The 20621-nt window shown below is 50.3% G+C and overlaps 1 protein-coding gene across 11 annotated transcripts in view; it reads left to right on the top strand.

The window, feature by feature from the left end:
• ZNF618 (zinc finger protein 618) overlaps positions 1-20621 on the top strand; it is a 167249-nt gene that overhangs the window by 88404 nt on the left and 58224 nt on the right. For 8 of the 11 annotated variants that reach the window (XM_027703332.1, XM_027703330.1, XM_027703328.1 and 5 more), the window contains 4 exons: positions 142-398; positions 5054-5149; positions 8226-8303; positions 15630-15668. In XM_027703332.1, coding sequence (XP_027559133.1) covers positions 142-398; positions 5054-5149; positions 8226-8303; positions 15630-15668 — 470 coding nt within the window. The remainder of the gene's footprint in view (positions 1-141; positions 399-5053; positions 5150-8225; positions 8304-15629; positions 15669-20621) is intronic. The other 3 variants (XM_027703336.1, XM_027703331.1, XM_027703334.1) reach the window with 1 other exon arrangement.

Raw genomic sequence — 20621 nt, 5'->3', positions numbered from 1 at the left:
ACGTGTGACAGACACACACACCTACCCATGCTAATTTTAAATAACCTGTTTAAACCAAGGTACCTTGCATTAGGTCCTGGTACAAGAAAGTGAGCACTTGACAATGAGGATTCATGTTGTCTCCTCTTTTCCCCCATTCAGGGAGTGTTTGAAGAGGAGCCCGCAGAGCCCGAAAGCAGAGGGCTCCGACTCGATGACATCTCAGTCCTCACCCAGTGAAGAGGCTGGAATGATGACTGAGGTGAAAGTGAAAACAGAGGTACCAGATGACTACATTGAAGAGGTGATCTGGCAGGATGACACCAAAGATTCCAAGAACAACATCAAAGATGGGCCGGGAGATGTGCCCGCGGAGATCTGCGTGGTCATAGGTGGGGTCCGCAACCAGCAGACGCTCGGTAAGACACGGGATCAGGCACCCCCAGTTCCCTGGCTGTGTGTGGGGACAGGAGAGCTGTCCCTGGACACTTGGCTCTGCTGGAGGCCCCAGAGCCAAGGTGCACATCCATCTCAGGGCCCTGGCTCAGGATTACTGATCTCCTGTAACTTCTGCTGTGTGTTCACATCTGGTCACCCCGAAAGGCTCAGCCAAGATCAGAAAGAAAAAGCTGATTATCTTCTTTTGGCTTGTTCAGTGACTTGCCCATCAGTCACCCGGCCCATGCTGGGCCCAGGGCTGGTGCTGTGTTTGACAGAGATGAAGCAAATGGGAGGAAAGTCTGAGAAACTGCTGAAATGTTTTCAGGAAAGCTGCCTTGCAGAATGTGGGTGCTTTGTGTAAATAATTAGATTTAGCTCTAAAGAAGGTTTTACAGGTTGCTGTTTGTTTGTTTTTCTGATCACTAGTCACATTATGGGAATAATTTTGGCTTTGGTCTGGCTGTGGTGTGCCCCTTCCAAAACTGTGCTTCCTGTCCCCACCCCACCTCCAGCTGTGATGAGAAGCTTTTTCTTTTTTTCTGTGAACATCAGACTGTCCTCTCCTCCTGCCCCAGGGAAAGGGGCTTCCTGCAAGAACCTGGCAAGGCACTTGCCTCTGTTGGCTCTGACCTGGAGCTGCTCCCTGCAGTGTCTCTGAGATCCAAAGGCAGTTGCTGATATAAAGAAGGAAGAGCAGTTGGGCCATGTTTCCTTTGAGGGACTCAGAATGAAGCTAATTAGAGTTCCCCTGTGTTGTTGTTGGGGCTGGCTTGTCTTGCAGGGGGAGAGAAAACAGGTACTGGCATTTGATTTTCTCTTGGGTTTTGCTTGATCATTGTCCACACTGCTGGAAAGAAGCCTGTGAGGTGTCCTCAGCTGGTGGTTGTCTCAGGAGCATCATTGTTCTTCCTGTCCTCCTTTCCCTGCCAGGACAGCCACCAAGAACAGCAGGGTGGGAGGTCACTGCTGTCTGTGCAGGGTCACAATGTCTAGGGAAAGCCTAGAAGTCCATAACTATTTCTGACTTAAAGATCTTACGGTTTGGAGGAAACGTTCCGTGTATTTGCAGAGTTTTTGTGCCTCTACAGCTCTTGAGAGATTGATCAATACATGGGCAACCCTGAAAAGCATCCCTGGTGCCCTGGGAGGGAGAGGTGGAGATATGACCACTGATGGGAAGCAGTGGGAGCTTCTCCTTCAGCCATGGTCACCAGCCCTTGGTGAAAGCATGTGCAGGTTGGGTGTTTGCTGTGTAGGATCCCCTTCTCCCCACGGCTTCTGGCTGGGCAGCAGCAGCTGCTCTGCAGTGGTGTCCCCTGGGAATGGTGGTTTCCAGGTGAGGTTGGTTTTATTGCTCTGCAGGGGGGAGGGGGCTTTTGCTGTTGGCTGACCTGGGTGGACTAGAGGGGAAGCCAACAAGGGGCAGCTGAGGTCACTGGGTTTGTTCAGCTGGAGAAGAGACTGAGGGGAGACTCACTGGGGTCTGCAGGTTCCTCATGAGGGGCGGCTCTGATCTCTGTGAGCAGTGACAGGACTCAAAGGGATGGCTGGAGCTGTGTCAGGGCAGGGTCAGGTTGGATCTCAGGAAAAGGTTCTTCCCCCAGAGGGTGGTTGGCACTGACCAGGCTCCCCAGGGCAGTGGGCACAGCACCAAGGCTGCCAGAGCTCCAGGAGGGTTTGGACAAGGCTCTGAGGGACAGAGTGGGTGTCTGTCAGGGCCAGGGATTGGACTTGGATGATCATTGTGGGTCCCTCCTCCCCTCCCAACTCAGGATATTCTCTGATTCTATGTTGTCCCTATGGAGAGCACTGGGGACAGGCTGGTTCAATGTATAGGCACCATGGGGAGAGGGACACATCGATGTACAAGTCAACAAGTGGTGGTTGAAAGCTGTATAACTGGAGAACTTGTGTCTGGAAGAGCCTTTTCAAATGAAACATGTTTCATACTGGTTATTTTATTGACTGGTGCTGGGTTTCCTTAAAGGCCACTTGGTCCTGAGGCCATGGCAGTTGGTAGCCAATTCCTCTGTGAAGAGCCCTGTAAGTGCCTCTGTTTATCTGCTGCTCACATAACTCTTGTTTGTTGGGGAGGTGGCTCTAAAGAACTTTCCTGTTTGGCCACCAAATCCTGTGCTCTGTGTGCCCAGATAGCAGTTCCTTCTGGTTCCTTGAACTGGCTCCCAGGTCTGATTCCCTCCATTCCCCTGCAGAAACCACACACAGGCACCATTTCCATCACTGCAGACACTGAGGTAATTTGCCCAAGAAACATCACAGAACCTCAGAATATGCTGAGTTGGAAGGGACCCACAAGGATGATAGAGTCCAACTCCTGGCCCTGCACAGGCCCATGCCCAAGGGTCACAGCCAGTGCCCCAGAGGATCATCCAAACCCTCCTGGAGCTCTGGCAGCCTTGGGGCTGTGCCCACTGCCCTGGGGAGCCTGGTCAGTGCCCAAGCCCGCTCTGGGGGAAGAACCTCATCCTGAGATCCAACCTGAGTCTGCCCTGACACAGCTCCAGGCCATTCCCTGGCTGCTGTCCCTGGTCCCTCCAGAGCAGAGCTCAGGGCCTGCCCCTCCTCTGCCCCTGCCCAGGAAGCTGGAACTGCCATGAGCTCTCCCCTCAGTCTCCTCTTCTCCAGCTGAACACCCCAAGTGCCCTCAGTGTCCTCCCACGGCTACAAATCCAGGCCCTTCGCCATCCTCGTTGCCTCCTTTGGACACTCTCGAATGGCTTCAGCTCTTCCTTGCGTTGTGTCCCCCCAGACTGCCCCAAGATTGCAGGGGAGGCCGCCCAGGGCAGGGCAGAGCAGAGCAGGACAAGCCCCTCCCTGGATCCTGTCCCCTCTGCCCCAGGGACCATTTCAGCTGCTGTGCTGGAGCAGCCCGAAGGTGTGAACTGCTGATGCCACTGGTGCCTCCTGACTCTGGAGCAAAGCCTTTGTGCTCTCTATTGCTGCACTTGCAGGAGTTTTTCTCCCTGAAGCCTCTCTCGTGGTGTGATCTGGAGCCCTGTGTGTGAATCATTTCTGCTGTGCAGACAGGCAGGGCTTTGGGAGGATTTTATTCGCCTTCACTGGGGAAGCTGAGATTGGAGGTGTCGAAAGTGGTTATTTTTTACAGTAATTCCTGATGAAGTGGTGAATTGTGTGTGAATGAATCCCTCTCCTCTGTGTGGAATTGCTGCCCCCCAGACTGTCTCCTCTCAGGGGGTGCTGGGGACAGTTGGTTCAAGGGGGAATGCGTTGTCTGAGCTGGGCCCATGGTGCTGGAGGCTCAGGGCACACGTGGCTCCCAGTGACAGCTTTCCTGGGGGTTCAGCCTCAGGAGTTGGCTGAAATACACATTGCAAGATTTATGTCTCTTTTCTGAGTCACATCTCCTCAGGAGCCTGCTATATTTATATTTTTAGTTGTTACTTGGAGCAATTTATAACAGGGATTCCCAGCTCAGTTGCTGTTATTCCCTTGCAGTATTTTCATCACATTAGGCCTTGTGTCTGCTGCCTCCTGTTTGCTTACACATTCACATGTCTCTCCTGGCACTTTGGACTACTCCAGACTCTGTTTCCATCCATCTGGGGCAGCCCAAACCCTGCGGTGGCTGGAAGTGGCTGCAGTGGAGTGGGATGGGTGGTGACAGTGGCCGCAGTCCCCCAGCTGAAGAGCCAGTGCTCTGTGTGGGTTTGGACCATTTCCCTTTCAGCTGCTTTTCCACAGTTCTTGCAATCCCTTGGGCTCCCCCTTTGGCATCCCAAGCAGAGAAATCCATTGGAGAGGTTGTCCTAACTGGGCCCAGTCTGCAGCAGATGCTGCTGCTGTGGATCCCCCGTTCCTCCCCTGCACCCACCTGTACCCCCATGGTCCCCCTGGCTCTCCCTGTCTCAGGGGGTGTTCCTGCCCTGCACAGATCAGAGATGCCATATTTCCTGTTCTTCTTTCCTCTTGCAAGCCTCACGCCCTGGCCCTGGGCCAGGGTCATTTGAAGAGCCCCAACACATGGACATTTCTCAGGGCAGGAGTGTCAGGGCAGAGAGGCAGAGAAGTCCCAGCATGGAGCTGTCTGGAGAGGAGAGGAAAAGCAAAAGGCACTTGTGCTGTAAATCAGGAGAAAGAGAGGAGAGCGTTTGTCAGATGTGGACCATTTCCTAATGCTGGGAATACCATCAGGTCAGTCTGTGTGTTTTGGAGGACTGAGTTATCAGGAGAAGTTTCATACAAGACTGCTTAAGCTCTCAGTCTGGGCTGTGCTTTACAGGAAACAGTTTGGAGAGGACTTTTCAAGTAATGCATTCAATCAGAAATGTTTCTGAGACAGTGAAGAGAGAATCCTTCTGCTTTGAGACTCTCTCTCAAGTCTCACACGCACGGGCTGGGTTCCTGCCATGGTGCTGATTCTCAGTGCTGAGCTGTTCAGCATACAGAATTCAGGAGCACTTTTGATGCTCCCTAGTGAAGTAAAATAGTGCTGCAGAAGCCTCGAGAAATTCTGCGTGACCCCTGATATCTTGTTAGCAAGCCTCAGGGACAGAGGGGGCTTGGAAATTTTTAATAGGCTTCAGCCATCATTATTCTTTGGAAATGCATCCACTTTAAGGGCTTTTTTCTGATTTCTTTTTGCACAATTTAGATGGAAAAGCAGTGGAACGTGGCTCTCCTGTTGGATATACACGAAATCGATATTCAGGGACGTGGATTTTTGACCATGCATTGAGATACACAGCCGGTATGTGATGGAAGGGTGTGAAAGTCTAACCAGGGATCAGAGAGCAAGGGAAAGCTCTGGACACAATGGGTGTGTGGCCCAAATTCCAGCTGTGAGGCTCAGGAAAAGCCTGGCACCAACTAACCAAAAAGCTTCCCCATCTCCCCTCCTACTACAACCAGCTTTAACCTGCATGACACATCCTGATGTGGACAAAGTCTGAGATAGACCCTGGCCACAGTGGTGCCTGAGGCCACACGGGCGTGTTCTTTGCAAGGCCTTAACACACAGCAATGTCTTATTTTTCCTTCACTTCATCCTTCCTCCACTCTAATAACATCTTTTTTGTGGTAAGTCACCCTTCCTTTCTCTACTGTGATGATCTGTGTGCTGAGCACACAGTTGTGGCTGTTGAGTTGTCTCTCAGAGTCTGTGGGACTTCAGGTCTGTAACACACCTCCCTCACACCCTCCACACACTCAGTGGCCTCCTGGGGCACTGCTCTACCATCCACAGGTAGGAGGGGGTGGAGATGTCCCCCTTGAGGAAGTCTCCAGCCTTCCCTGAGTTGCACTTGAGACCTGGGTGCTTCAGGGCATCTGCATAAAAGCCAAGGGACACATGGTCCCTCTCCTGCCCTCGCTTTCCAGCACAGCCCCTGCCCGAGGGCTGCAGCACCATTTGGGTTTGCATTGGAGAGGGAAGGCACTGCACAGTTACCTGTACAGGTGATACTTGTGGAGAACTTCTGCATGACCAAACACATTTATGTGCCATAGGCTATATCCAGAGGAAGGGGAAATATAAGAAAAACAGAGAAAAAAATTCAACCTGGAGCCCCTCACTCTGTTTGACCTGTTTTCATAGACTCATAGAACCACAGAATGCTTTGGGCTGGAAGGGACCTGAGCATGGGCAGGGACACCTTCCACTAGCCCAGGTTGCTCTAAGCCCTGTCCAACCTGGCCTTGGACACTTCCAGGGATGGGGCAGCCACAGCTTCTCTGGGAAACCTGGGCCAGGGCCTCACCACCCTCACAGAGAACAATTCCTTCCCAATATCCCATCTATCCCTGCCCTCTGGCAGTGGGAAGCTATTCCCCCTTATCCTGTCCCTCCATCCCTTGTCCCCAGTCTCTCTCCAGCTCTCCTGGAGCCCCTTTAGGCACTGGAAGGGGCTCTGAGGTCTCCCTGGAGTCTTCTCTTCTCCAGGTAACCCCCCCAGCTCTCCCAGCCTGGCTCCAGAGCAACTTAGTGGCCTCCTCTGGACTTGTTCGAGGTTTTCCCAGTGCTCCATGTGCAGCCAGCTCTGTGTTGGGATGTGGGTGGGTATCACTCCTGTTGCTCTGTTGGTTCAGCTGACCCTCAGCTTTGCCCAGGGCTCCTGGTTGTAAGGCCAAGTGAGGGTGAGTGCACTCGTCTGCTGGCTGTGCTGCTTCAGGGCTCCAGCTGGAATAGCTTTCAGGAAAGAATTTTGGAGGTTGGTGATGAAAATAATCAGTCCTTGAGCATGGAAAATGAGGGCTGGCAGGTGCTGCCAACTCGCTGATAGCCAGGATTTCACGTGGGAAAGGCTGTGTGGAGTGACCACAGGTGATGACTGTCCCATATATGTCTATCTGGATATAAAATACAGTGAGCTATGATAATAAAAATGCTCTGGAGCAGATCAGACACAGTGAACTGCCTGTGCTATCAGTGGATCTGAGTATTTTCTCAGATGTGTGCTCTGGTGCATCCGACTGTGGCAAATGGCCTCTTCCAGCATCAGGGACAAAGCAGCCTCCCAAGCTCACAAGACATTCCTGAGTGATGCCAGCAATGAAGGACAGGGAATTCAGGGCTGTTACAGACTGAAAGGAGGGTTGTTTTCTTCCCAAGCTGTAGAATAGGACATGGGAAGGGGAAAAGGGACCATGGGTATAACATGTTCAAATAACACCTTGGTTTTGTTCCTGGCAAGAGCTCACTTTGAGTAGCACCAGGTAAGTTCTGCTGTGAGATGCTGGTTGGGAATGTTTATTTGGATATGTGTGTGAACATTAACAAATGTTCATGGCTCATCCCTGAGTTTTACTGTCTGGCATGGTCAGGAAAAGATCATTTCAAGGTTGTGTGAGGAAGCATCCATGGAAATGAAACACTGTGTTCACACCAAACCACATTCAGCCCTTTTTTCTCCCACCTCCTCTTCAGTAAGTGCTGCTCTTGCCCTCCTGAAGAGCACTGGGGGGATCCCAGTTCAGTAGCTGCTGGGGGACAGCTAAGAAAAGCAATGCATTGTGCAAATGAGAGCTTGGGAGGTGAATTTATAGCCTGTCCACTGAAGTGGAGTGGGGAAAAAAGAGGTTGAATCTACTGAAATAACAAATCTGAGGAAATTTCTGTCTGCCTGTTCCATAAACAGAAGAACCTAAATCCATGGCATAATTTCATCATTACAAATGGTTCTCCCAGCTCTGCTCCTCTGGGTTCATTTCAAATGACTGTTTGCAGATGTGTGTTTTCTGGAATTAGAGACACAAATTGAGAAGAGAGACTACTGTGGTCATGTGCTTTTCCTTAAAAAGGGCAAAAGTTCTATTTGTATCTATTTGGCTTCCTCTGGGTGGATATTTACCAAATCTCTGTGGGTTTCTTGGGAAATTTGTACATTGTGCATTTCTTGAGAAATTTTGAAAACTCCTTGCCTCAAGATAACATATTGCTTTCTTTTTTCAGTTGAAAAGCTTTTTTTCCCAGCTAGTAGGAACTTACTGAAAAGTAATTCAAGGTTATTTCTGTCCATAGGAAACATTAGTCATTATTATAAAATTATAAGTCAGGCTATTTTGAGAGTGGCACTTTCACGTTAGCAAAGTTGAAAAGATATTCTGAAAATGTAAGTTCAGGGTAATATGCCAAGGAATCTTAAATAAGGCTGAAAAAAGAATAGAGTCTGGGATAGTGATTTCCTGCATTTATCTCCATGAACCTTCCAAGAATGACTTTGCTGCAAACTGCATTCTTTTGCCCTCAGCATATGGATCAGTGTGTGGGGAGGCTGTTTTTCCTGATCTAATGTGGTGATGTATTTCTTCTCTTTCTTGTTTTTCAGGGTCTTATGAGTGTGGAATATGTGGGAAGAAATACAAGTATTACAACTGTTTCCAGACCCACGTGCGAGCACACAGAGGTATCTCACTGCTGCTCAGATCTCTGGGAATCCTGGGGTGACACGCAGGTTCAGGGACTATGAAACTGTGTCAGGGCAGGGTTAGGTTGGATCTCAGGAAAAGGTTCTTCCCCCAGAGGGTGGTTGGCACTGCCCAGGCTCCCCAGGGCAGTGGGCACAGCGCCAAGGCTGCCAGAGCTCCAGGAGGGTTTGGTTAAGGCTCTGAGGGACAGGGTGGGACTGTTGGGGTGTCTGTGCAGGGCCAGGAGCTGGGCTGGATGGTCCTGGTGGGTCCCTTCCAGCTCAGGAGATTCTGTGATTTTATGTCTATTTTCAGGAAGGTCTTGAAGGTTTCTCTGCTGCTTCCCTGGTCACCAGTAAAGCTTCTTTGGGTGGCCCATTGAGAGGATAAACTTTGGGGTTGTCTCAGCTTTGTGTCTCTCTACTCCAGTGACATTTCTTCCAAGGTCAGGAGCAGCTGCAGTGTTTGGTGCAGTGTTTCCTGCACAGGGCTCTTGGGGACATCTCTGTGTGCTGGGGGAGCTGCAGATCAGGAAGGTTGTCCTGGCAGGTTCCACACACTGAGTGTGGTGGCATCTCCCCGAGGTGCTCCGTGCTCCTGCTCCGTGCTCCTGCCCCGCTGGGTGTTTCAGCCATCCCTGATAAGTCAGGATGGGAGGATAAAAAGTCAGATATGCTGCTGTATTTTTATGTTGAAACCAAAATGCTCCCTGAGCTCCCCCCGTGCCCCTGCTGTCAGCTGAGGTCACTTCCCCAGTGCACTGTGTGGCTGAAATGTCTCGTGCTTAGTCAGGAATGGCTTTATTTGAATTTTCTGTAAGACTGGACAATCCGATGTCGCTTAATTGCAGAAATGTGAAAGTTTGTGGTGGTTTGTACAAGTTTGCAGGATTTGGAGAATTGCATATCTGAAATACCAGAACAACAGGGACTGAAAAGCAGCTCCTGAACTTTCCAGTGGGTTTATTTTCTGTCCCCTGAGGTGAGCACTGAAGTCTGTGTGTCAGCCTGGCAGGAGCATCTGCTTTAGCTCCTCTGTTTTAACCAGCAATGTTAGTACTGCTGGAATGTCTAAAGGAGCATAAAGAGAACTCCCAGTGAAAAGTTTGAAAATCCAGGGATAATCAAGGCTAATGCAATATTAGATTTAAAATGCATAAACTCTCAGAAGTCAGCACATGCCCAGCTGAGAAGGGAACGTGTGTTCCTTAATTGCTCAGAGCTTGTCACAATCTCTCACAGGTCCCTTAACTGCATGTTCCTCATGTGCTGTTTAATATCACAGAGCTGCCTCAGTACCCTTAGATACACACTGAATTGTTTTCCAGTGCTGGTATTTCTTTTCTAAATACCAACAAAATTCCTGAAAGTCCTTTAAATGTAACTACTAAGTAGCTTCACTCTGCAGATTAAGGAAAAAAATCCCTAAAATAATAGGGATATGCTTTAGCATTACATCACAGCATTGCAATAATTCTGCAGTAATAATTGCAGTATTTAAATTTGGGACAAGGATGGCTTTTATTTTACTTCTCTTCCCCACACACTATGGGATCTTTAATTTGGGTGGAATTTTAGGAGCTCTGTTAGTATGAGATCACCTCCTAGTGTGTGATCCAATTGACTTATATTTATTTATATTTGATAATGAAATTAAGCTATATATTAAATTATCTGGATGCATCAACCTGTACAATTGATATCCATGGTTTTGACATGAACTCAGTGGAGACATGACTTTGCTCCCAAAGCCTTTGTCATGTGTAGCTGTAGAAGAGGGAAATTTTCAAAATTTTGAAGGTGGAAATCTATCAGTAATTTTCACATCAGTGGTGGAGAAACAGAATTTATATATACTTATGATACTTAGAAAATGTTTTATGTTGGTGTAAATAGATGCATGTAGCAGTAACATTTAAAGTGTATTTGCATTGCCTTAAGACAATAAGAATCCAAGTGAGGTATTTATTCATATGCACTCTGCAGCAAGAACTCAAACTGCAAACATGCTGCAGCTCTGGAAGTGGGATTTTCCCAGGAACAGATCCTGAGCTGCAGGTAAAGCAGTGGGACAGTGTGTGACCTGTCTGCAGAGGAATAACCTGCCAGAGAATGGACATGTAAAGGAAGGGCAGGAAAAAGAAGGAAGAGTTCTCTGGAGGAAAGCCCTTTGTGATATTGCCCAGTGAGAGCTGTACATGGACTGTGCCAGGAATAGTGCTGGAATAGTGTAGGACTGCAGGAGGGACAGGAATTTTTGTGAAAGATGCTTTTATTGCCCCACTTCATGGAGGAGCAGAGGCTGGTGCTGCCCCATGGTGACGCAGGTGGGATAACGTGGTGGTGACACTGCACTGGGGGTGTCACTCTGCACGCTGCAGGTTTTCACTGTGGATCTCCAGCCTTGGATAAAGCACTGGCAGTCCAGCTCTCCCAGGGCTGCTTTCCTCGAAGCACTGGAATGTGAGCTCCCTTGGCCCATTAAGTGCAGTTAATCAGCTGCCAGAAACTCCGATCCTCAATCCTGCAGTCATTTCTTTTTCCTGGGCAAGGGAGGAGCTGTGCTGCACTGGCAGGACCTGGCATTCCCTCTTTGCAGGATGGATTTTCTGAGTGTCATCCGTGGCTTCCCTGAGGTCTGAGCCACCCATCAGTCCCCGAACATCTGCCTTTCCCAAAGGTTGGACTGATCCTGGGAAATGCACCAGCTCAGCATCAGAGAGGGAGAGCAAACGTAGGCCCCTCTTTCTTCTCTTTAGGTGCTTCCTTCCAGGGCTTTTTGGGCATTCCAGCAGGAATCTCTGCTGTTTGGGATTTGCTGTAGGATACAGCCCTTCCCCTTGAACAGTCCTCTGTTCTCTGCTTCCTTCTGGGGCTCCCATGTCACTAAGGGGCCTTGACCAAGCCCTGGGTTGATCCTGCAGATGGACAGAGCAGGTGATACAAAAGGTTCAGCCCATGGGGGAACAGATAAACTGGAGCTGATCTGGTTTGGACCTTTGGGGCAGAACAAAACATCTGTCTTTCCTGCACCACTGTCACCACTCAGTGACACAACACCTGGGCCCGGGATGGGAGCTTTGGAGGTCTCCAGTTCTTGCTTTGAACTGGATTATTTCTGAGCTGGTTTTTGAGTGCAGTGCCCAGTGTGGAGCTGTGGCAGGGCAGCCTGGGGCTCACAGCTCATGGCCAGCATGGGGGGAAGGTCTGTTGCCCTCTGTTTGTGCAGTTTATCTGTCCTTGTCCACCCTGTGCAGAACTTATGTGTCTTCTCATCCTTTGAGCTGTTTGGTTCCACATGAAGAGTCTTGCACTGGCAACATCATGTTTTTCTTTGTAATGAGCTTTTTTTTGAGGAATTTTCTATATTTTTTTTTATAACTGCTCTTGCCTCTTCTCTAGCTCTCCATGGCAGACAGGCTGGTTGGAGGTCACCTGTGTTCTTTAGGCTGATTTCTTCCTTGTCTGCCTTCAGGAACAAGGGAGTTTATATTGGAAAACTGGGCATTTTCTTAGTTTATTGAGCTTTCCCTGTGGTGCTCACCATTGGCTGGAGAATTTCAGGCAGCAATTGATCTCCTGGCAGTTTGCAAGTGCAAAGGGCTGGTTTGGGACATTAGGATGCTCCCATTCTGCTTTCCTCTGAAAGCCAAGATGCAAGCACAGAAATCCCCATGTCAGGGCTCTGCAAAGACCCAGAAACGTAGGTAAGAAATTTCCTCACTACATTTTATCACGGAAGAAAGGAAAAGGTTATGTTCCTTCCCCTTTTGCCTCCCCAAAACACACCAATAAAATAAAAAAGAAACCCAACAAAAAAAGTTATGTTGTGGAGCTGAAAGGCTCCTTTGTGAGCTGATCCCTGCAGGATCACAGCTCCTTCCTCCTGCCGAGCTGCCGGAGTTCAGCTGGAGCAGAGGGGCTGCACATTCCTGGTGCTGATGGAAGGCTCTGTCCCAAATGTTACCGCTTCGCCTACACGCAACCCAGGGCTTAAAAATGTTTTGCTTACAGTGCTTTTATTTTAGCTGTGTGGGGTTTTTCAAGTCATTAAAAGGTTTGGATTGCCTTCAGGAGTTAGTCAGCTAGAAAGTTCTGCTTTGTACGGTTGGGTCGTGTTTGAGCAACATGAGCAGCAAAACATCCGCATGTTTTGAGTCAGGAAAATTATTTCACTTTTAGATAAGTCAAAAAAAATGGCTGAAATTGCTTTATTAGACTTTCAAACAGTAAATTTATAAACTTCTGGGCTGAGGCCAAGCAAGGGAGATTTTTACCCAAAGGAGAATTCTTCAGAAAGCAAAGAAAGAAAATAGCAAGGCTCAAGTTTAACCCTCGCAGGATATCTCGCCTCTGGCCCAAGAATTGGTGGAAGTTCTCTGCTTCCAGATAAGCCTTTCTGGGCTGAATGATGATTTTGCTCAAGTTGTTTTCCATTATTATTTATTTACATTATTTAGTTATTGCACTGCCCCCCTCCAAACCCATCAGCTCCCAGTGTCCTCCCCGCGTGGCTGTGCCAGCCCACAGCTGAGCTGCCCTCACCAGAACAGACGCTGAACACACCACACTGGGACTGGGTTCTTCAGGCCAAGCTTCTAGTTTCACCAATTGTTAAAAAGCTTCTCAAAGCTTTGAGAGTTTCAGATTAATGTTTTCCAAGAATGGGTTCAGCTCAATGCAAAAAAATATGAAAAGGAAGATGACTCATTCAGATGGTGAATATGGAAAAACGCTTTTTTCCAAAGCGCACATTTTTGGAGTCTGAGTTAGAGCAGTTCTGTCACTGAGCGGATTTTGAGGTGAGAAGTAGAAAATTCATAGCGAAATAACCATCCCTGAGTAGAAAGGTTGTTCCTGAGCTGTAGACAGTTGGGGTTCACTTGTTTGCTTATCTGCTACTGAAAAATCTGAGGATTTTGAGGACATCCTTTGCCCGGTGCTCTGCATCCCAAGATCCATTTTTTCCTGTGCACATTTCCCAGTCTGCAGCAGATATTCACATGAGATGGAGACATTTTCTTGGGACATAGGAGTTAACTTGCCTATTTTGCAGCTCCTCTGCCCACCTCCCTGCTCTTACTTTTACAACTTCTCAGAAATTGGTCTTTTGTCTCAGAGCTGTAATTACTTGGTCTCAGCCCAAAGGTGATGCAGAGCGGGCTGTTAGGGGATTTTTAGTTTGGCATTTTTTAATTCAGGAAGACTTTGTTCTGTCTTATGACTAAGAGTAACAACATTTATTAGCGCAGTTCAGAAACAGCTGCTCCTTAAACCTTTGTGTGTTGCCTGATTCTTGTTGAATTTGACTAAAGTACTTTTTAAAGCTATGTGAATAGTGCATATTTTTTATGGTGTATTTATGCTGTTGCTTGTGAATGCCAGGACAGCATTTTGCAGAAATCCATTGTGCCATAGCTGCTTTTCCTTGAGTGATAGGTGGGAATTCATACAAGTAGCAGCTGTGAAAAAATCCAGGGCTTTGCTGTCAAGGTTCTGCATCTGATACTGAGGATTTCTGATCTGGCCCCTCAGTTTATGAAATTGTGCCAAATTAATATCGTTGCCTAGAAAAATGATCTAATCAGGCAGGTTAATCAAGTAGAAATGTACAAATTCACAAACCCACAATCATTTGTTTTTATTAATTTTAAGAAATAGGGAAATTAAATGCAAACAGTGTTCATTACTTAAGGTTGCGAATTTTAAATTCAAAAATGCTGTGCCATTCTGCAGCTGTGGTTTCCAGAGGAGCACAAGCATGATTCCAAGAGACATATGGAATATTTTGCAACGTAGTTATGTTATTAGATAATGTGACATACAGTATACGCAATTTAGGATGAATATGAAACACTTCAAAATGGCTTGGAAATCCTAATTGTTTATGATCCTTGACTTGTAACTTTGGGTTTTGTTTTCCAGCTTATAGCTTTGCCCATTGCATTCATTTAGGGCTTGAACATGATCTATGCTCTGTGCTTCTTCCAGTCCCAGCCACAGCGGAGGGAGCTTTTTCTCCCATCTTTCCACATCTGTCTTCAGTAAGACCAGGACAGAATCGCCCTGGGGGGAATCTCATGGCCCGTATCCTGTAGTGGCTTTGCCATGGCTGGGGAGGGGAGGCTGAGCTGGCTGCACTGTTCACTGCTGGCTTTCCTCGTTGACAGCTCTTGCCCAGAAATTGCCTGTTGAAACAAGTCCAGAGGAGGCCACAGAGATGCTCTGATGGCTGGAGCCCCTCTGCTCTGGAGCCAGGCTGGGAGAGCTGGGGAGGTTCACCTGGAGAAGAGAAGGCTCCAGAGAGACCTTAGAGTCCCTTCCAGTGCCTAAAGGGGCTTCAGGAGAGCTGGAGAGGGACTTTGGACAAGGGATGGAGGGACAGCACAAGGAGAATGGCTTCTCACTGCCAGAGGGCAGGGATAGATGGGATATTGGGAAGGAATCCTTCCCTGTGAGGGTGGTGAGGCCCCAGCACAAGTTTCCCAGAGAAGCTGTGGCTGCCCCATCCCTGGAAGTGTCCAAGGCCAGGTTGGACGGGGCTTGGAGCAACCTGGGCTAGTGGAAGGTGTCCCTGCCCATGGCAGGGGGTGGAATTAAATCATCTTTAAGGTCCTTTCCTACCCAAGACAGCCTGTGACTCTAATTGGAGTGACATGAGGGATTTCAATAACCCTTCAGCAGAAATTAGGAAGCTGATCCTCATGAACTCCTTTAATGACAGTGGGGCTGTTGGGATGTGTCTGTCCAGGCCCTACACACCCCATCCAGGGCCCCTCAGCCAGGGCACAGCAGGAGCCGGGCTGGGGCAGGAGGGATGGGCAGGGGGAGCGGGCAGCCCCTCACCCCACACCTCCCCACAGCCCTCTCGGGGCTCCCTGAAGCCCCTCAGAGGAGGGCCAGGGTAGGGATGTCCCTTCAGCCATCCCATGTCGACCCCAGGTCCCAGTGACAGCCTGGGGAATAGGAGCCCCGGGTTATGAGGCTCTTCCGAAGGACCAGGTTGGACGGGGCTTGGAGCAGCTGGTCTAGTGGAAGGGATCACTGCCATGGCAGGGGTTGGACCGAGATGGTCTTCAAGGTCCCCTTCCAGCCCAAACCAGTGTGTGATTCTCTGGCCGCGGGCAGCTGCGGTTTAACACCGAGCTCTTGTTGGCAGGGTCCGGCCCCGCAGCCCCGGTGAGCCCTCACCGCCCGCTCCGTGCCGCCAGGGCCGCCATGAGGGGCAGAGCCGCGGCCGGAGCGGAGCGAGGGAGCGAGCGAGGGAGCGCTCGGGCCCGGGGCAGCGCGGCCGGCGGATCTAAGCGCAGCTCTTTCTCTTTGCAGACACCGAAGCTGCCTCAGGGGAAGGAGCCTCACAAGGCAGTAAGTACAGCGGGGCGTGAGGGGGCCGCGGGCTGGCGGGGCCGAGACCCCGCGGGGCCGGGGCGGTGGCGGGGCCGTCCCGCAGGCGGCCGGCAGGGGGCGGCCCCGCCGCGGAGATGGCGGCGGCGGGAGGCGGCGGGAGGCGGCGGGCACGGCGGGTCCCGGGCACGGCCGCCCCTCACGGCTCGGAGCCCCTCAGGGCACGGCGGGTCCCGGGCACGGCCGCCCCTCACGCCTCAGAACCCCTCAGGGCACGGCGGGTCTCGGGCACGGCCGCCCCTCGCGGCTCCGCAGCCCAGGCGGTTGTCGTCGTTCCTCCGCCGTGAGGGCAGCGCGGTGCCCCGGGAGCCGCCCGGTGGGTGCTGTGAGGGGACCGTGAGCAGAGCTCCTGCTGCCTCGGCCCCCGGGGCAGGGGCAGGGCACTGCCAGCCTCTCCAGTGGCGTCAAGCCTTGTAGGATTTTTAAACCCTATAGCTACAGTTCTGGGGGGCTGTGCCAGCCCCGGAGAAGGACAATCAGAGCTGGCCCAGTGCTGAGGGGACCGAGGCAGCGGGGAAGAGGTGGCAGCGAGGGGAGCTGGGGGCAGACTCGCGGTCCCTGTGAGGGGTGATGGGGAGGATGGAGCCGGGCAGTTCCCAGTAACAGGAGAACTGAGAGATGATGGGCATGAAGTGAAAAGAAGAGAGGTTGAGGCTGTGTTGAAGGAGAAGCCATCCCCCATGCTGTGGAGCAGGCTGTCCAGAGGGGCTGTGTCCTGCCTCCTTGGGCTTTCACATGACCAGCCTGGAAAAAATCCCAAGTAACCAGGACTGAGCTTGGAGCAGACCCAGCTTTGAGCAGGAGGTCAGACCAGAGACCTGCTGAGGTCTGTGCCCACCTAGGTTTTGCTATGGTCATGTTAGCTGGGAGCCACAATTTCCATTAGAAAGGTAAGTTACCAACCTTGGTGGTTATAGAGGGCAGCTTGGTAGCACCAAGCTTACCCTGGGTGGGTACCAAAATGTTAGATTAAGAGAAATAATAATTAAAAAGTACAACCAGACCACCTTTTCTGAACTTTTTCTTCAGCCCATTCTGTGATAGGTGAAGAGCTGAAGTTAGTTTTGGGGGGTCTTGGCTTTCTGTCTGCAAAAGGAAGCAGGACTGACTTCACTGCAGGTGGGGGATGAAGATACTCAGCCCTGAGCCGAAACATCTCAGTAGCAACCAGCCATTAACACCGTGTGTACACACAGTGTACCCGCTCACTGGGGGGAGCTGGGCTCTGTCCCTGAGCCTTTCCCTTGTCAGTGTCCAACTCCATGCAGGGGTTGGAGACTACTTCCCAGGCCCCTCCTTTGGTGTCTCTTTTTCAGTCAGTGCTCTGCTGCCCATTGGTGTTTTACTTATCCTGAGGCTTTCCAGGCTCATCTCCTGGCTCCCTTGCTCTGAATTTTGACCATGGGCAATGCTGTGTTCTGGGCCAGGCTTTGTGCATCCTGGGCTTGCACTTTTGTACTTTTTGTCCTTTCTTTTTTTGTACTTTTAGCCAGAGCTTGGGCAGAAGTCTCAGCTTCTGAGGAGCTGCTCTTGGGAGCAGTGGGGATGAAGCAGGGAGCAGTAAGAGGGGCAGAGACTGCTTCTGTCTTCATGCAGGGCTGTCCAATGCAGAACCCCTCTCCAGTGCAGGAATTACTGACCCCCCTTTTTACCTGCTGCACTCACTGCTATCCCAGAATAGTCTCATCTAGATAATAGAGCTGGGGACAAGACCAGGCCACCAGAGCAGGGAGCCAGTAAGTGGTGGGCTGTGGGATGGAGAAGGAGGATCCACCACAGCCATGCCCCTCTGGAGGGACAGCCCAGACACATCACCTGTACAGGGTGGACATGAGACTGCTCTGCCAGTGCTGCTGTGTCTCACTGCAGATGGTTGTAATTTCCTGACCAGGTCATCTTCCTCTTCCCTCCTTGCTGCTGCAGTGAAACGGCTCAGCTGTCCTTTTTCCTCCTTCCCCTCTGGGGCTGGATTAAATCCCTGGCCTACCCTGGTTGTTTCTGCACATCTCTTCTCCTTTTTCCAATCAATGGCTCTCTTGTTTCCTTGTCAGTCTGTTTGCTCCTCATATATTTTAGGAATTTTTTATTTATCTTTCTTTTCCTGCTATTTTTGTTTTGCCTGCTGCTCCACTGCTATTCCTCTGTGACCCGTTTGGCAGTTTACACCCTCCCTATTACAGACGTCTGTATTGTTCAAATCTTCCTCTGCTATTTCTATCTCGTTGGGAACCTCTACATTCATGGTCTCTGCAGGCATGGTTTGCTGCCCTCTTCCAAAATTTCACAGTGTTTGAGGAATACAGCAAGATCTTGTTTTCTCTCATGTGCTTCTCTCTGGGGCCTGGATTGCATCCATCCTGAACTGCTGTGGGTGAGGAATCCCATGACCAGCAGTGGTTCCCTAGCATTAGTTCACAAATCTAGAAGTTCAGGGTTTGCAAAGCTGTTCAGGTTTTCTCCATGGTGACTTTTTGGAGCCAGCTGTTACTCACAGCCACCAGTGCTCACCTAAAAAGTGTTGGTGAAGTGTTGGTGTTGTGTGTCAGGTGAGGAGACGCTCGGCAGCTGCCTGTGCAGAGCACCTGGGCTGGGTCCCAGCCAGCTTTGGTGACAGTTACCTGTGGTGTGCTCCCTGGACTTGCCCCAAGCACAATCAACTCTGTTTGGTATTGGGAGGCAAAGTTTGATCGTGAGAGTGAGCTGTGCCTGGGCTGTGGGGAGGATGAATTACTGACCTGGTGGGTGAGGCTGTGCTGTAACATGCCTTCAGGCTCAAAGAGCTGTGGTAAGAAGGGGCTGCTGCAGGAAGGTCTGTCCTGGCCTTTTTTTTTCCTGGAAAGAGGGGAGCCATGGGGCAAGCTGGGATGTGGCTGAGAGCAGTTGTTTGTTTGCTGCCTGCTTAAAGAGGAGACAGTGGTGTTTAGACTTTCCAGCTGGAAAGCACTTTGAAGACTCCTTTGATGAAAAGCTGTTGCATTTAGCTGGTTATTTTCAGCCTCTGGGGTTTTTAGTCTTTAGATTGTGTCTCTGGGACTCCCTTTATTTTTTTTGACCCATTCTTGAAGTGACACAGCTCTGTGGTATTGAGGAGAGGATGTGCTCATGGGGACATGGCCACATGGCTTTGGGAGGTACTTTTCTAGCCTTGGCTCAGGGTCCAAGACCAGAATTCCCACATGTAGAGAGAGGAAAACAATGCAGCCCACCATGCTAATGTGTTAATGAAGAGACTTTGACTGCTACCAACTTTGACTGGCAGAGAGGAGGAAGAGAGGAGAGTGATTTTGAAAAAAACTGTCTATTTGATATTTCTTCCTAGGCAGGGGTGGTCAGTTTGACATCCAGGTCACTGACTGTTCCTGTAGGAGAGTCTGACTGTCTTTTCTGAGATGCTGAACTGCCTCTGTGTTTTGCTCAGGAAGGCCAGATCTGTGCCATCATTCTCCATGGAAATTCCAGTCATGTTTAGGGGAGTTACAAACTTTGCACAAACAGTCTCCCTGCTGCTGCTCACATACCACAGGAAATTCTTGGCAACCGGGCAGGTCACTGAATAAACTCAGGGGCAAGTGGGGGTCCAGGGCCCTGTGGCTGCAGGGACACAGCTGAGGGCAGCAGCACCCCTGGCCTGAGCAGGTGTTTGCTTTGTGCTGGGGTGTGGAGCAGGTTGTGGTCAGTGGGTTGTGTTGGGTGGGTTGAGTTTGATGGGTTGTGTTGGGTGGGTTGAGTTTGATGGGTTGTATTTGGTGGGTTGTGTTGGGTGAGTTGTATTTGGTGGGTTGTCTTGGGTGGGTTGTGTTGGATGGGTTGAGTTTGATGGGGTTTATTGAGTGGGTTGTGTTGGGTTTATTTGATGGGTTGTGTTGGGTGGGTTGAGTTTGATGGGTTTTATTGAGTGGGTTGTGTTTGATGGGGTTTATTTGGTGGGTTGTGTTGGGTAGGTTGTATTTGGTGGGTTGTGTTTGATGGGTTGTGTTGGGTGGGTTGAGTTTGATGGGGTTTATTGAGTGGGTTGTGTTGGGTTTATTTGATGGGTTGTGTTTGATGGGTTTTATTGAGTGGGTTGTGTTGGGTTTATTTGATGGGTTGTGTTGGGTGGGTTGTGTTTGATGGGTTGTGTTTGATGGGTTTTATTGAGTAGATTGTGTTGGATGGGTTGTATTTAGTGGGTTGTGTTGGGGGGGTTGAGTTTGATGGGTTTTATTGAGTGGATTGAGTTTGATGGGGTTTATTTGATGGGTTGTGGTGGGTGGGTTGTGTTCAGTGCTCATGTCCCAGGTCAGGGACACAGTTCTAAGAGCTGGGCTGGCACCAGTGTTGGCTCAGCACTGCCCGTGGAGGGCCTGTACCTGGGAGCTGCCATTGGGTTAGGAAGAAAAGCCAGGATGGTCTCCGTGCTGACAGCCTGTTTCTGGGCACATCCCCAGCAGGTTGAGGGGAGAACGAGCTCCCACCAGCACAGCCCTGATCTCCAGGGTGTGGTATTCACTGTTTGCAGATCTGTAACTCTGCTAGACAGGCTGGGAGAGCTGGGGGTGTTCACCTGGAGAAGAGAGGGCTCCAGAGAGACCTTAGAGTCCCTTCCAGTGTCTAAAGGGCTCCAAGAGAGCTGGAGAGGGACTTTGGACAAGGGCCTGGAGGGACAGGACAAGGGGGAATGGCTTCCCACTGCCAGAGAGCAGTGTTAGATGGGATATTGGGAAGAAATTGTTCCCTGTGAAGGTGGTGAGGCCCTGGCACAGGTTTCCCAGAGAAGCTGTGGCTGCCCCTGGATCCCTGGAAGTGTCCAAGGCCAGGTTGGACAGGGCTTGGAGCAACCTGGGCTAGTGGAAGGTGTCCCTGCCCATGGCAGGGGGTGGAACTGGATAGGCTTTAAGGTCCCTCCCAACCCAGGCCATTCTGTAATTTTGATTC

Source organism: Neopelma chrysocephalum, unplaced genomic scaffold (assembly GCF_003984885.1).
Source record: "Neopelma chrysocephalum unplaced genomic scaffold, ASM398488v2 Primary Assembly neopelma1_226, whole genome shotgun sequence".
NCBI classification, from domain to species: Eukaryota; Metazoa; Chordata; class Aves; order Passeriformes; family Pipridae; genus Neopelma; species Neopelma chrysocephalum.
Note: the sequence above shows the minus strand (reverse complement) of the source record. Positions and strands in the feature narration are given on the sequence as shown.